This window comes from Fulmarus glacialis, unplaced genomic scaffold, assembly GCF_000690835.1.
Source record: "Fulmarus glacialis isolate BGI_N327 unplaced genomic scaffold, ASM69083v1 scaffold9296, whole genome shotgun sequence".
Taxonomy (NCBI): Eukaryota; Metazoa; Chordata; class Aves; order Procellariiformes; family Procellariidae; genus Fulmarus; species Fulmarus glacialis.
Window position 1 is genome coordinate 20998 of NW_009218727.1, and position 17411 is coordinate 38408.

Below are 17411 nucleotides of genomic sequence, written 5' to 3' on the forward strand. Positions count from 1 at the left end.
TAATTGAAAAAGTGTTTTGACTTGTTCTAGGGTTTTAGGGAAGAATTTCCCTTTTGGTGGGGGGGTAGGGGAGATTTTATGCAGTGTTTCCAGACTGCTAGAAAAATTATGATGTTCTCACTCTTTCTTGGAAAGTTATTCAATTAATGGTCTGCCCTCTGTTTAAAAAATGAAGTACTTTTTTGTCTTTCTCTCAGTTTGTCTAGCCTCCAGTCACTGTGTTCTTCTTTGTGGGCTAGATGGTATTGCTAGTAATAGAGGTTTTTTTTTTTCTTTCATATAGCTTTTTGGAGAGTCTTTTCTAAAACACAGCTATTGAAATAATATAATCTCCAGAGACTGAGTTGTAAAGGCTAAAGATAGAACTTGCCTTTTTATTGTTTTATAGCTTATTTTTTATATCTATAGTTAACACACAGTTTTATTTGCAGCAAACATAATCCAGGTCAGGTGACAACAGGTACTATATGGCTGATGAGGTATTGTTGCCTTATAGAAAAATTAGTTACCTTTCCACTGACTTACTATATTGCAAACTTTGCTGGTAATGTTTTTAGTTTGGTTTTTTTTTTTTCATAGCAGAGATAACAATTTTCAGACAAAGGTGTAGTGGGGCAGCTAGAGGCAACAATTTAAGCTGTTGATGGGAGAACTTACTCTACTTTTACCATATGTGTTAAGCTAAGAGATCTAAAGTTGCTTTGCATATTAAACAGCTTTTACAAGAGCTGATGCACTTTTATTTGTGTTGTTTGCAATAATGTGTTATGTCTCTTCTTATGAACATGTTGGTATATTGTTAATTCCCATCTTGTCGAACTGACTAAAGCTTACTTCCTGAAGTCTGGCTTCATGGATACCTGCCTGGAAAAAATCTGAGAGGCAGACAGCAATTTCCCAAGCAACAGATGTGGAGGGGGTTCTGTTTCCTTTGCTAAATACCACTATTTCTTAACGGGGTTGTGCAGTTGCTTTCCTTTCATTGAAGAGTTTACCTGATTCCTTGCAGGGTGCTGCCCAAAGAAGCCTAAGACTTTTGAGCTGGGACTGGAACAGTTTCTCTTTATTCTTTCATATCTCTGATCTCTGTCTTCTATACCATTTTATTGAAGGGAAGTTATGTACCAGTATTTGCATCCATAGTGTTAATTCTTACCCATCTTACTTTTGCTTTCTAGTGAGTGTTCCTTAGAGTGTTGACTCCCATTGGTCTAAATTGGTAGTTATAAGTGTGTGTGTTTAAAATGAAAATGTTAGGACTTCTAAAACCTAGAAGTGGTAGATCTATATGTGCTGCCTGTGGAAGAATCTATCCTCCCAGGATAACCAAGAAAGCTGTGGGGACCTCAAAGGACTTTTGCTGTGATGTAATTTACAAGTGAGATTGGCTTTTTTTAAATTTTCTTAAGTAGTTACTTCACGTTTTAGGTGGGGGAACGGGGCTTGCCTTATATTTTTGGTGAATATGATAACTTTGAGAACTCGAAAGGATGTGAGGTCACTTCTCCCCCCACGAGGTATTTCTGTGGATAGCGTTACCCTGCTGTATGTCAGGTTGGCTGCTCATCTCCAGTTGCAGTTGTTAGAGTAGCTGGGAACCCTCCACCTGTGAGGCCCTTCCTAATGCCAAGGGGTGAAGTCGCTGTGGAGTGCTGCTTCCATGGTGATAAACATCAGTCAGTTTTTTAACTATCAGTACTCCTCCTTCTTTTAACACTATTTAAATATATAGGCTTTAAGTGTACTTGGTTCAACACATTTAATACAGTTTTACTGAAAAGGGTAGTTTTAAGAGGCTGTACTTATGCTTTATTTAATCCTAGCATGAGACAAATATGGCTTGATAAATCATTTGAACCTAAAGTACACCATCTATTTTCTTATTTTCTACGCATTAAAGTATCAAGAATCTATGTAGCCCTCCAGATAGTTATACAACTGTTTTAATCTTTTTAAGTAAGGTATTCTATTGATGGCAGAACGTGCCACATTTGGTATAGAACCTTTGTAGTTCGTAAAACTTGCCCACAGAGCATATCAACCCATGCGAGTGAACCTTTCTTTTAAGGAAAATAAGCTGCAAATATACAGAGATCTCACTTGCTGTGAAATGAAATAATATAATTTGACTTAACAGCAATCAGCTTTTGCTGCTGTTACACATCTCCCTGAACAATTTTCAAACAATATCTGTTGTACCTGTTTCTGCATAGATTTTACTGCAATATATTCTTGGTGATATTTTGGTCTATATTCTTCATCTTCCTTGAAGACACTGCTCTCTCATCTGATAGTTGTTCTTAAAGATGTAATATTAAATGGAATTAATTCTGATGCTAAACTGAAATAATAAAACACTAATGTAATAAATTGAAGTTTGGATGTAAAGACTATTAACCACAATAAAAATATCCTAGCGTAGTGAAATCAGTGTTGTAATATAGTGGTAGAAGTTTGAGTTTGGAGGGGAAGAAAAACCCCACTGAAATACACTGGAATGCATCTTCAGACAATGTGAACTTTCCATAATTTTGGGCATAAAATAGTGCCTTGAATAGGTATCATTCAGACCAGATCTGTGGATCCAAGGTTCCTGCATCTAGTCAGTGGACAGAGAGGGGCTCTGGTGGGAAGGAACTATGACTTGCTCTCAGTTTTAGCGGAAGCCTGAGGCTTGTAGGGTCTCTGAATTATACGTATACTGGATACTGACAGTACTCCTGCATGCTTACTGTATATGAGTTGATTTCACAGATTTGCACTGCATTTTAGTTTAGTTTAGGAGATGTCTCAGGTGGTAAGATCCATTGCTGCAGTGGAAAAACTGCACTGTCCGGAAAAACTACGTGCCTGTGAAAGAGCATTATTACTTGTATGTATACCTTGTCTGTAGACTTGCATCTGAGGCTGCCTTCAGTGCTAATATGGATGTTAACAATACTGAGAGGTGTGTGGGCTCTGGTGTTAGTGACAGTGTGTATTTTGATATACATGTGTGTGTGTATCAATATATATTGAGATACCAATATTAATTAATAATTTATTGAGTCATGTAATAAGTGTATACTCTAGGAATTTGTCAGTAAAAATATTGAATGGTTGATGTTTGAACAGAATGTAAGTACATGTACTTATAATATGTAACTACACAGAATGTGGTATGTGTGAAGGTTGCAACTACACATGGAATAACTCTTTAAGAAGGCTGAAATGAAAGCTATAATCCATACTGCTTTCAATAATCCTGCCTTGAGGTTTCAAGATCTCCTTATTGAGATTTTAAATCTTTACTGAGTTAAACTCTTAGCTCTTTTACTGAGTTAAAAAAAATTTCTTTGTGAAAGGCTATGTATTTAACCTAAATTTGCAAAAGCTCTTTATGAGTATTGCAAGATACTAAGAAGTAACACGCTCAGTAGAATTGTATCATGCTGGCAGCAAGAATGGGCAATGAATCAAGTGCCTTGTACTCAGGCTCGTATGTCAGTTTGTATACTTTGCGTAGTCTAACAATGCAATGAAAATTCTTAAGTGAAGTGTCTTAGCTCTGTCTACATTGACTTACCCACTTTAAAGATGAAGTACTAAACTGCAGTTTTCTGCTCTCTGGACAGCAAAATAAATGAATGTGATTAACTTAAAACTAGGTAGAAGGATCTTTTGTGTACTTGATTAGAGATAGATACATGTAGCACTATTGGTATTGGCCTGAAAGTTGGCTCTCAAACAGTGTTCTTGCCTGAAACAAGTGAGTTGTATAGATCTATTCAATACTTGTTTCTCAGGTAAACTTACACTTGCTCACTTAATTTAAAAAAAAAAAAAAAAGTGTTAATGTTGGGCACCAGAGGAAGTTCCTGTGTGTGAGTTTTTCCTTACCAATGAAGTTGTGGTAGAGTATTCCCTAAAACAGTAAGTATTAAAGAGGGGTCCAAGATTTTCTCTTGATTTCAGTCAGTAGCATCAGAAAAAGGCTGTCCTTGTCACAAAGGAATAACGGCTGCTCTGGACTTACTTGGAGGGCTGAAAAACATGAATCATGCAAAGCTAAGCCTTGTAGTGAGGTCATCTTGTTTGTCACTTGACCCACTGGTAGGGAATTGAAGGATATTTTTGATAGAATAATTCATTGCAGAAACTACCTTTATGCAAACCAAAAGCATAGCTTGGTGTTGTGGACAAAATGGAACTATTGAGATTGGAAGGGACCTCTTAAGATCTTCTAGTCCAACACCTTTGCTCGAGCAAGATCAGCTAGAGCAGGTTGCTCAGGACCATGTCCAGTTGGCTTTTGAATATCTCCGCAGGTGGAGACTCCACAACTTCTCTCGGCAACCTGTATTTGACCACCTTCACAGTAAAAAAAGTGTTTTCTTGTGTTCAGATGGAATCTCCTAGTTTTTAATTTGTGCCCATTGCCTCTTGTCCTCAGTAGACACCAATGAGAAGAATTTGGCTCCATCTTCTTAATTCCCTCCCATTTTATACACATGGGTAAGATTCCCCCTTTGAGTCTTCTCTTCCCCAGGCTTGAACAGTCCCAGCTGCCTCAGCCTCATAGTATGAGAGATGCTCCAGTCCCTTAATCATCTTTGTGGCCCTTTGCTGGACTCGCTCCAGTATGTCCATGTCTCTCTTGTACTGGGGAGCCCACAACTCGACCCAGCACTGCAGGTGTGGCCTCACCAGTGCTGAGTAGAGGAGAAAGATTGCCTCCCTTCACCTGCTGGCATTACTTCGCCTAATGCAGCTCAAGATGCTGTTGGCTGCCTTTGCTGTGAGGGCACATTGCTGGCTCATGGTCACTTTGTTGTCTACCAGGACTCAAGATCCTTCTTGGCAGAGCTGCCTTCCAGCTGGTCAGCACCCCCCCAGCATGTACTGGTGCCTGGGGCTGTTCCTGCCCAGGTGCAGGACTTGGCACATTTCCTTTTGCTGAACTTCATGAGATTCTTTTCTGCCAGTTTCTCCAGCCTCTCCAGGTCCTTCTGGTAATTCAAAGATCTGATAATTCAAACAATTCAAAGAAACTTCTAATTTTTTTTTTTATGATGGAGTTGAGGTATTACTTTTCATGCGTGTTTGAAAATAGGATATAAAAACTAGCTTCTCACTTATAGCACTAAAATAGGCTTTCTCAGTATCAATAGTTGACCACAGAGATCACTTATGTATGACAGGGCATTACAACAAATTATGATGAACACATAAAAATCAATTTCAGTCAGGTTTGTTGATTTAAAATATGGGGGGAAGCTTTAGTACTATAGAAATAATTATGAAAATGGCTACAATACAAGGAGCTAAAATATGGATAGTTAGAGTTGTGGATCTTAAGGCTTACTTTGGTCTCTCCAAAAAAGGAAAAGTAGCAAAGACTAGACTTGGGTAACTGCCAGTTGGTCCAAGGAATGCAAATTTTGTATGCTGGTAATACCCATTAAGTGTGGGGTTTTTTTTAGTTCTTTGAATGCTAGATAAATAGTAAAATAAACAAGTGTCTCAATAACAAAGTTTCAACTGGATTTAACACATTTTTCTTTATCATGTGCTTCCACTAGATGATAACTATGTCATAATGAAATGTGTGTGAAGTAAAAAATTCAAAATACAAAGATGCTATAACTGTACCCTGATAATGTAGATCATATACTATATTTTTTACTTTATATCACTTGTGGATCCTGAGATAATATGTTTTGCTGAATTGAAGTTGCTTGATGCAGTATATTTTTAAATATCCTAATAATAAATTTTGCTATAAAATTGCATTAATATTAATTCGTACATCTGAATAAAACCAGCATTACATAATTGTAGTCAGTTTTGAGATTAAGGAATGTAGTTACAGAGTGAGGCAGTCCAGTATAGTCATGGTAGAACTGACTGATGCATTAAAACTTTGGAAATAGCTTTAGACCAAAATGTGGGAAAAAATCCAATTAATATGGGACTGCTTAAGTCAAACTGAAGAAAACCAATACATTTTAGAGGAATCTAATGAAAAGAAGTTAGCATAACAGCCTGAGAAATTAAATGCTAGTAGATTGTATAGTTAGTATGTATGTTAATGATAACTTTTTTGTTATTGCATTCTATATTTTTAGAAAAACTGAAGGGGAATTAAAGGAAAAGGCTGTTGCAGAAATCTTTCTGCCCATTTCTTCATAAAGATGCTTAGAGGAGTTTCTATACTGGAATCCTTCTTTACAGAGTTCATGCTGGAGGATCTCTCTCCAGCTAGAGTGGTACTAGAAAAGTTTTTTGGACAAAATGGCACAAACAGTAAGATTGCTGAGACGCTGAGACTGCTTGATATTTATCCATCTTTTTTCTAGCTGATTGTGTCTCATTGAGGCATGTAAGCGTGCATATAACCTTACTGTTTATCTACATTAGTGCTTGAAACTGTTTTGACAACGGTAGTAAGGAAGATGGTAAATATACAGCTTTTTTATTATTTTTCCTATTGAAGAAAAAATCTTGTGGATAATGCAGGAGCCCCCAGCCCAGTAGCAGAACAAGTGAGCCCACAGGTGTTATGATGAGGAAGAGCTAACACATGTATTGTGGAAGAAGGTCATGCTTTGCAAACCTAGTGGAGTTCCTTGAAGTAATTACTGAGTATGAGAATAACAAAAAGCTTTTGATGAGGCTCTTCATTTAAGCTTTTTATCAGAACTAAACTGCTTTGGGCTAGGCTTGTTTTGTGGATGGATGAATGAATGAAGTGAGAGCTGGTGATCAGTTTTTTCAAAACAGAGAGAACAGTAATGGAGTCTAACAGGTCTGTCCTATTTCACAGTCATAAGGCATCTTAAATGCTGAATAATGGTTAATGATGATAGAGTAGTAAAAATTAAAGGTATAGCTAATTACAGAAGAAATTAATATTTGTTGGTGCCTGGGTGATTAAAAATGGTGGGTGAAATTCAGCATTGATGAATGTTGAGTGAGTGCACGGGAGAAAAACCTTTCATCTTTATATACTTGTGTTGTTAAATGTTGGACTAGCTTTGATTTATAGTACCTAGTTTTGTGAAAGAATCAATTTAGTACACAGTGACTATAAAAATTAACCAGATATTTCAGTTAATAACTTAAAATTTAATAAAGAACAGAACAGGAAACATTGTACTGCATTGTGTACTTACGGTGTGCTCACAACTTAAATACTGTTTGCAGTTTCCCCCCCGCCCCGATTCAAAAAGTACATAGTAGAAATAAAAAAGCACTGGAGGGTGGTGGTGGTAGGAATTGCAATAGCTTTCATACAAGAATAGTTGGAAGAGAGATGACCAAGGGAGAAATGATGGAAGTGTGTAAAGCTGTGTCTTGGGGCAGGTGGGTAAAGAGTCATTGTTCCTTTTGTGACTGAAGAATGGCAAGCTCAAAATGAGTTACACTTTCACACAGCCTGTATGTGGTGGAATTCATATCTATATGATGCTGTAAATGCAAGAGACTAAAACAGTTACAGAAAATGTTCAGACAAAATCACTGAAGCAAATTCTGGCTAGAGCTGTTAACTATGACAGTGCCATTCCTGGCTCACAAATATGCCAGAGCGGTACTACCATATGCTGGACTTTTTCCTATCCTCTTTCCTAGACACCCTTATCGTCATCCCCGGAGGCAGTATATGCGTCCAGACGGACCTTTGATTTTACTCCATATATCTATTCTTTTGAAACGTGTAAGTGTGGTGTAGTAATGAATGAAACCAAACCAACAGAATATGTGAAAACATTGGTTTTGTATGGAGGAACTCTCTGCACATTGTAATGGCTCCCTAGTATGCCTCTTTTTAATTTCAGGATAAAATGAGGTATTTTAAATAGATTATGAAACTGTTGATGATTTCATTAAATGAATGTGATATAGAAAATACTATATCAGACCATGAAACTGAGTGAAGGACATTAGAAAGGAAGTTTTTTCCCCTGCTATTTTTTGATCACCTCTGAAATACTGTTACCATGTAAGATGTAAGTGGAAGTCATATGTTTGCTTTTATAAACCAATTTATTTTAGTAATCTAATTTAACTATTAACATAAAAGGAAAATGTGTAGACCTCAAAGCTAAGCAGGACAGTTGCCCTGTAATGACAGAATAAGGTAGAACTTAGCATTAGCTGAAAACACCTGTCAGCTACAATATGTGTTTCTAAGAAGTATGGGATGTACTGTATTTAAAGAAGATACATTCTAAAAATACATTGAAACCATCCAAGTGGAGAAAAAAAATCCATCATAAAAATGAGGCCTCCTTATTTTAATAAAGCATATTAAACTACTGGATGTATGGTTGACTGTTATAATGATGTCTTAGTATCCTTTTTCTTTAAGAGGAGGAGGGTATGGCTACTATAGGTCTTGAAGGAAAGATGTTCCTTCCTTTCTGTATTAGGAAAAAAGTCAGATGGCATATTGAAATACTCCACAAGATGATAACAAGAAGGCTCAGAGCTGAGTTATCTCTGCAGCCATCAACAATAGTGATCGTGTTTCCTTGCATTTGGCCTTTACCCTTTTTCTCCTAACCATTATTGCTAAAACTCTGTAGTATATTCCTGTCTCTGTGACCTGCACCACTTTGAACCAGCATTGCCTTCTCGCTCTTGAGCTTGTGTGCTCCTCCTCCCTGTTTGTTCACCAGTGATACCTCTTAAAATAGCCATACTTCTGTGTTTCCCGTTGTACTGGGACAGCTTATAGCGTTCACAAGTTCTTCTGGTTTAGCTAAGTGAAATAAAGTAAGTGAAATAAAAAGGTTATTCCATGTTTTATATTACACACTAGATATCCCAAATATTTTACTTCCATTATTCATAATTCTCTAAAATCACTTGAAGCTTAGTCTTCTATTTGCAGTCCACCATTAAAATAATACCATGCTATTTTTTCTTCAGAAACATATTTCAGTTGAAGAAATTAATGGTTTTGAGAGTTAAAGATTTATAAGTCTCTTAATTATTATAGGAACACCACCCCACTCCTACCTTATTTTTAATGAAAGTTTTGAACCAGGATAGTTTCTTCTCTGGATACTGTAGCAAAGGGGAGCTGATTATTGAAGAGCCTTTTAAATAAGCAACTCGTGGCATGCAGCTTCCTTAGATATTGTTTGCATGATTTTGAAGTGTGATTTGAAATGAATGCAAGATCAATAGCTTGAATCTGTATTTCAAAGTTTTTTTTTTAAGTGTTTTACTTGACAGAGTTCATATCTAAGATCTGAAAGGCAGCGTTTGCATAGTGAATTCTGAATTAAACAGTATTGAAATTTGCTTTTGCCTGTTAAAAGTGAATTTGTATACTATTTTTCATCTTTATTTTAGAGCTTTTAAAAAGAAACACAACAAAATACCCAACATGCCTGACAGATCAATGAAACCATGACGCTTTCTGTACTTCTTGCTTTTTTCTGCATAGGCTTATATTTTAATATTTTGAAAGAAAAAGTATGATACAAAAGTAAGATTGATGTAAAAAATTTGTAAATATTCCCATTTGTCCTATATTGTTGTATTCAGTTTTTAAAATCTGCCCTCCTCTAAAGAAAAAGGCTGAATTTTGGCTTTTGAAGCAAACCCTGAAATGAAGCAGGTGGTAGCACTGCCCCAGAGCAAACCAGGATTTTGAGAGTTTTGTTGTGCTTCTGCTTGATGTGTGGAAGAGTTTTCTGTGTTAGCTGTGACCCTGGACAAACTGGACTCTACAGATTTGAAGGCTTAAGGGCAGAGTGGGCCCCAAACTTTGGCAATTCATCCCCATCACTCATCTGCTTTTAAAAATCCCTGGATGTGACCTAGCAGCCTCATAGATGTTCTTCATGGAGCTCAATGCAGAGAGCTACCAGTGCACTTTGTACTGCTGTACAAGCAGTTGTCATGGTTTCTCTGTTAAATTTAGCAGAGAATTGAAATTCTTTAGTGGATTTCCTGCATATTTACTATGTATCTTTGGAAAAGGTGTCTTTTAGTAGGTTACAAAGTATTTATCGCTAAGTTGCACTTACCCTGCATAGCTTTATTTCTGTATCTGTCTTGAGTCCAAGTCGTTGTTGGCCTCTTATTCTCTTATTTATATTACTGACCCATTAAGTATGTAGTCCATTGTGTTTTTTCATTGCCACTTGCTTTCCTTTTTCATCATCAGCGTAAGTCCAAAAAGATGATCCTTTAATACACTTATGATGCAAAACCTGACTTTATTTAAGTGCTGTGAAAATATTGTGATGCTTTTGTTGATTATAATTTTCATTGTAACATTTCTTAGTTCAAACTAAGCCACTGTATGGAGAGGTAACTTAAAACAGGAATGTTTTTATGAAATTAACAAATTTAATAACATCCAGCCTTTAAAGTAATACTGATTATCCTTGTAGTTTTGCTTCCTTACCCCTGTTTTCAAATTCTAGCATGATTTTACTGCTTGTTCTCATTATATCTGAAGTAAATAATTTCTATCTCACATACTTCAAAAATGAGGACTGCAATCTTATAAATAATTTTGATTTTGGTAGCATTTGATTTTTTTATAGCTTAAAATCTCCTACAGATTGAAGGGAAAAAAATAGGTTTGAATTTGAAGTAGGGATCAAAGACTAACTTTTGAATCTAGATCAAGTGTGTTCTCTAATATATGTTCCTGGAAAATAAGCTTTCAAAAAGCTTATACTTTAGCTTTTCTTTAGGCATAGTTACTTGATGGATGTAGCAGTCAAAGATGGATGGATCAGCTTTCAATCCTGTATTGCATAATTTTATAAAAGCTGAAAACAGTCAAATTAGGTCTAATCGGATCTGAACTGATCAGATCAAAGATATGTCTGGTCTAATATCTCATTCACAACAGGTCAATAAGAGATGGCATAGGCACGTAGGAAGGAGTTGGACAAGTGAATAGCAGTACTTCCCTGGCATGCTTTGTTAACATCCATCAATTTGTATTTTATGACCTTCCTCTCTAAATTTGCAGTTGTCACTTAAACATTATCTAGTTGAGAAAGAAGACTCCCTAACGCTATTTGATTCTTTGTGATATAATTCCTTAGAATACTTGATAGTTTTTCATTAGATACCATATCTGTGGTTTTCAACCAAATATCTTTAGTTTTTCTCTTGAGAAGATGCAATTCACTGAAGAATCATATATACCTGTTTTAAAATTTAGACTTAAACTTTAAGTCAGGAAGTTTATGGCACTTAATAAGACCTTAAAACTATCTTCTTCTTTGTTATTGTTGTATTTTTCTGTTGGTTTTTTTGGTAGTGTTTATGTTGTTTTGGTTTTGTTCGTAGGGATGTATTCCATGGTAGTAATGCTAGATGGGCTTGTGGCTGTTTGTTCCTAGATTTTAAGTTAGAATGCATAAAGCCAATATCTTGTTCATAAAAATTCCCTCTGAATTCAATGAATAAAAAGTGGGGGTTGACTCTTGGAACTCGTCGTGGTTTAACCTGGCAGGCAGCCAAATACTATGCAACTGCTTACTCATTTCCCCGCCCCCCCGCAGTGGGACAGGGAGAGAATCAGAAGGGTAGGAGTGAGAAAAACTTGAGGGTTGAGATAAAGACAGTTTAATAGAACAGAAAAGGGAAAATAATAATGATAATGATAGAATATACAAAATGAGTGATGCACAATGCAATTGCTCACCACCCACGCTGACCGATAACCAAGTAGCAATCGCTACTTCCTGGAACATGCCTATCATTCATATACGGAGCATGACGTCACATGGTATGGAATACCCCATTGGCCAGCTGGGCTAGCTGTCCTGGCTGTGCTCCCTCCCAACACTTGTTTTGTTTTGGGTTTGGTGTTTTTTTTTCCCTTGAGCTGAATGTCCTTGACTAGCAGGGTACTTAGCAACAACTGAAAACATCAGTGTGTTATCAACATTCTTCTCATACTAAATCCAAAACACAACACTAAGAAGAAATTTAACTCTATCCCAGCCGAAACCAGGACAGAACTAAATTACCATCGTTGTCCTGTTTGCCAGTTGCCACTTAATGTTCAAATGCCTACTGTGTGATACATTGTGACTTTTTAACATTGATGAACTTCATTAGAACTGCTATTTGTTGGTTTTGTATTTGGAAAAAGTAATTTTTTTCATGTAAATGTGGAGCTAATTGAGGTAATTAATAATTGTTTTGGGATGGATGGAAATTAAGTTTTGAAGAGTCCAATGGAAGTGGAGGAGTAACAGCTGTTTCATGTAACTGCTAACTGAATCATTAAATAAATGTGAATGATTTCATTTGTATGGAAAATTGATAGGGACAACTGTTTTTATCTTGTCTCTTCAATTAGGAGCATGTGTAATTATTTTTCCAAACACTTAATTTTGCTTGGGTTTTGTTTTTTTTCAGGATGGATTAGATGCTTTGGTGTATGACTTGGATTTTCCTGCCTTAAGAAAAAACAAAAACATTGATAACTTCTTAAACAGGTGTAAGTATTTAATGTTTCAGTTACTACATAACAAAAGACTATAAATACCAGCAAAAATAAAAAATAAAAGTGGTCTAGCTTTTCAAAAGGCAGCTAGGGATTTGGAGTGCATTAAGTTTTTGGGTGGAAGTTGTTTTAAGAGTCTGATTATTTATTTATTTCCCAGTGGGAACTGACAGCTACCTATACAAATCTAATCCCCAGCAATCGAATTCCAAGTTTGTTGCCACTGCAAATGGCATTGTTTTCAGTGGCACAAAGCCTTTTAAGAGAAAGGCCTGTTATCTTTGTTCTTGGCAGCCCTCTGGATTCCCATAACTTGCTTTGTAATTTCATGTACTAATATATTATAAGCAATTAACAGTAAAATGACATTACACGTATACAGTGTCAAGAAATCATATTAAAAATTTGTTCACTGACAGACTAGAGCATGTGTTTTGTAGACTTTTTTAGTATAAAAAGTCTCTTTTCATTATCCCATGAAATTCTTATATTGCATAGCTGCTGTATTTACTTGTGCATGCAGCTGATGTGTCTGCAGAATTCTTCTCTGTATTTACTCTGTATTTTTCCACTACCATGTTTCCTGTACATTCTACTCTGTAATAACATTTTAAATTAATAAGGTTGATTTTTTTGTAAGAGAAGTCATAGTTCCATAATTTTCATAATTAAAAAAACCCCAACAAACAAAAAGGCATTTTCTAAAGGGTGCCAAACTGGCAAATTCTGGAAATCATAGCAGAGATGTTTGCTGATTCGAGACTTGCTTCTGCCTGTCGACTGAATGGGCAAGCCTTGAAATTAAACTAATGTTATTAGATTTTTAGAGCCGTAAGCATCTCAATTAAATGCTGTAATAAATAGCTTTTGTGGCAAATATAAAGTAATTTGACTAAAATAATTTCTGTCGTTGCTTCATTGAAATTTATATTTTTGTTTCTGTTTCCAGGTGTTTTCAAATAGTTTACCTGGTGCAACTGTAAGCAAAGACAGTGAATTTGTGGGTTTTATTTTATATTATTCCCCATTTGTGGGAATATATGAATTCACTACATCTATTTGATGGCTTACTTGCACATAAGCTAGTTGCTGAAAGGCCCAAGTTCAAATGGTCTGCTTAACTTTTCACAGTTCAAACTATATTTGATACCGTACACCATGTTACATGCACATTTTGTCTACTCAGTTATTTACAAAGAAGGTGTGGTGAAACTCTTGGAGAAAAGAGAAGTTGTATTAGCCAAAGGAAATACTCATTGCAACAGATAATTTGAATGTAATTTTTATAAATAGTGAAATCATTTGTGAGTCTCAAAGAGCTTCACTTTTGCATTTGGGGCTGAGTGAAGGAAAACTGAAAACTTACATTTACAGTCTGATAATGAATATCTTGTAGGTATAAATTATATACTGTGCAAGATGTGAGCTGAAGTAATATGAAGGTGGAGAACAGACCATATTATTTCACTTCAGACTGCCTTCAGAACACTAATCTTGCTGTGTTGGCTGAAATATGAAAGCAAGCTGTGGATCTGCGAGTAGGGGCTTTAGAGGGAACTGCGTAGTCTAGTTTGTCTCAAATTTCTGATTTAAAAAAAAATAAGTAAACATATAGGAACATTTTCATGTTTAATTTTGTTCTAATAGAAAACTGTTTAAAACATCTTTTTCCAGCATTAACTGTCCAAACAGTTTGCTCCATTATTCTGGAATTTTAAAATGAATTTCTAGATTAAAAATAAAATGGGAGTTTTCTTCCTGTATTTTACAGACTGATTGCCCTATGAGCCAGTCCTTATCCCCTCTTATTTTTCTCCAGTTTACATTGTATATTTGCAGAGCCTCCAAAATCTACTTCTACCGCCTAAGGTTGTAAGGGTTATTTTGCAAATGTAGGACTTTATTAATTTTCTACCATGTAGAATTAAAAGAATACAGAAATCAATATTCAAGGTGGTTGAGAGCCCTTCTTTGTGGCAGGGACTCAGTTTATTTCAAGACAGCATCTAAGCTTATAATCAAACTTCGGGGCAAATTGGGGAATGCAGTCTTTTGCCATGGGAGCTACCCCAGTGTAAGCTGGCCGGGTCCTCCACTGTTAGTGAGAGATAAGGAACTGCCTATTTAAATATGTTGCAGCCTGATAAACCTTGTTTAACAGATCTTAGAATACGGAGGTCAAATTTCCAATGCTGCTGTTACTGTAACATATTGTCTGAAGATAATTGAGTGTTAGTATGTCTCTCAAGCAGTAAATTGCAGTTCGCAACTGCTCACAGGCCTGGTTTTTGTAATTTAAAAATCCTTAGCTTAGATTGCTCTTCAGATGTATTTTCCTTAATTCTGTTCTGGCCATAAGTGAGGCTTGTGAAAACCATTTAAAGCATTCGTGCCTAGCTTTCTTTTGCACCAGTGTCAAGGTTTTTCATTCAGAAGTAGTGGACCTCCTGTTGTGAGATTACTAGGCAGTAAGTTAACAATAACTAGAAAATTGTTGATATGAGAATTGCTGTATTTTAGTTTCGTGCAGTCTTACTCGTCCTCCACTACAGGTCAGTTTTCACCAGTGCAAATAAGGCAATGCATTTTTTTTAAAAAATTACTGAGTATTTTGATCCTTGTGTGAAATAATTTGTCAGAATTTACAATTTTAATATGATTTATTGAAATCAGCTAGTGGTATGCTGCATTGTAAAGGGATGCCTTTACATTAGACAGTAAAGCCACAGAGTATTTATTCAAACAAAGCTATGTTTGTTCCTGTTGTAGTAACAAAATCTTACTGAAATTTGATTGTACGTGTGCTGCTTTTGTTTTAGATAATGGCCAGTGTAGGTAGAAATCTAATGGTAATTTTCTGTCGTCATTTTTTAAAGACATGAACTTAGAAAATTACGTTTCTCCTCCTTTCTCTTCCCCTGTCCTTACTTCTTTCTAAACTTTGCTTTTAGGCCTACCTAGAGTATTATTTTTGAAAATAAAATATCGTTGCATAATTTATTTCATTAAAGCATATCTGTTTTAGTAGATGTTCCTTGCTTTTAGAAATACTGAAGCATGAAGCTTTTCCATGTAATCTCATGCCAGTGTTTGACCCACATGGATTAAAATAGACTGTTTTAATCTTTGACCAAATTTGGAATTAGAATATCAGCCCACTGGGAGTTTGCAAATTATTCTAGTTTACAGAATGACAGGTTTATATAAATAATTGCAGTGATTCCCACTGCATGTTTTAAATTAAAATTTACTTTTTTGACTATTAGGAATAATAAAAGTGCAGAAAAATGGAAGCTTTTTTTTAAATAGTTTCTTCAAGTGTCTTGTATGTGTACTTTATACTTTCTCAGATGTGTTGCATATTTATCCAGAAATAATCTTTTTAGACTGATTAGCTTACAAGCAAGATCATGCTGGATATGAAATTTTTGCATAGCTTTCTGGCGATGCAGGTAATTATTTTAAAAGAAATTCCCAAATTAAGACCTCTGGTAATTTGATTGTACAGTAAAGTCATTGCATTATGTTTATGTCAGGTTTTGGTAACTATGGTAATGAGAATGAGGTCATGCATTTTGCAGAGAGGTTTCCAATAGGAAGGTAGGTTCAAAAGGAAGTCCTCTCTTTAAGCAGCACATCTTCTAATGACTATGAAAAATGGAAATGAGATGAATGGTTTAATTAAATTGATTATATATGAAATGTGAATTTTCTTTTATGTAGATAAAGACACAGTAAATAAAATGAGAGATCTGCGCATGAAAGCTGAAGATTATGAAGTGGTAAAGGTGATTGGTAGAGGGGCATTTGGGGAGGTTCAGTTGGTAAGTTATGTTTCTGTTTGTACATTTGAATGTATTCTGTAGTATTTTGCTTGTGTGTCTGTTTCAGAATACAGTGTTCAGAAGATGAAGGGTTATAATATTATAGCCTTAAGCTCAGTGAAACTTTATTTCTTTTTATGCCATGGAAATGTTTTTGAGACTCTCATATTTCGGAACTCTCAATACGCACGAATACTTACTTTGCATTGTAGTCATGCATCTCTATTAAAATAAAGTGGAATGTGTATTCTTCATAATCAAGAAAATTACCCTTTGCTACTGTATATGTGGACACACGAACGAATCTTCAGGACTAGAAGAATTTCTGCCAGTTCAGGGACTACACCGGAGTTTTGTCAACATAGTTCTCAGAGATGAGAGATGTTGTGTGTTTTTTGTGATAGATTAAGAACTAGGCTTGTTCATCCTGCTTTATTAAATTGAGAACTGGTGGGAGAAACTGGAAGTATGGCAGTAAGTACACATGTCTGCTAATGAACTCTGGAAAATGCTTATAGATTTAACTTCATAGTATTTAACAGGTGCCAATACTTGTCCTTTTAAAGACACGTACCTACAAATTAGAAAGCGACTGTTATGCCTATGGACTTCTATGATGAATAGTTCTAGCAAGTGTTTTAAGAGCAATGCATATATTGGCAGAAAATGCAATGTAATTATTCTGTAGACCTACAATATATAATTCTTTATCTTATCAAACTTGTTAAATAGTGAAGCAGGAAAAGTAACATACTCAGCGGTGTTCTTCATACATTAATGTGGCAAACTAATGTGATCTGTATGTCACATTTGTCTTCATAGGTAAGGCATAAATCCTCAAGGAGAGTGTATGCCATGAAGCTTCTGAGCAAATTTGAGATGATAAAAAGATCAGATTCTGCATTCTTCTGGGAAGAAAGGGATATTATGGCTTTTGCTAATAGTCCCTGGGTTGTTCAGGTATAGTGATATTCCTTTTAAAATATTGTCATTATAGAATGATGTTGTTACAACACGGCATAACTTGGAATTAGATGTTTTCATTTTCACCTTTTCAAACTCCTTTTTTGGTTGTATTAGTCTGTTAGGGAAATACATTATTAACATTAGGA

General features: G+C 35.6%; 1 protein-coding gene across 1 annotated transcript in view; it reads left to right on the forward strand.

Annotated features, from left to right (window-relative positions):
- The window catches only part of LOC104078477 (rho-associated protein kinase 1-like), a gene marked incomplete at its 3' end in the record, with an annotated part of 56272 nt that overhangs the window by 20644 nt on the left and 18217 nt on the right, over positions 1-17411 (forward strand). The window contains exons 2-4 of the mRNA XM_009580124.1: positions 12388-12469; positions 16199-16299; positions 17122-17259. Of these exons, the coding sequence (XP_009578419.1) occupies positions 16219-16299; positions 17122-17259 (219 nt within the window). The remainder of the gene's footprint in view (positions 1-12387; positions 12470-16198; positions 16300-17121; positions 17260-17411) is intronic.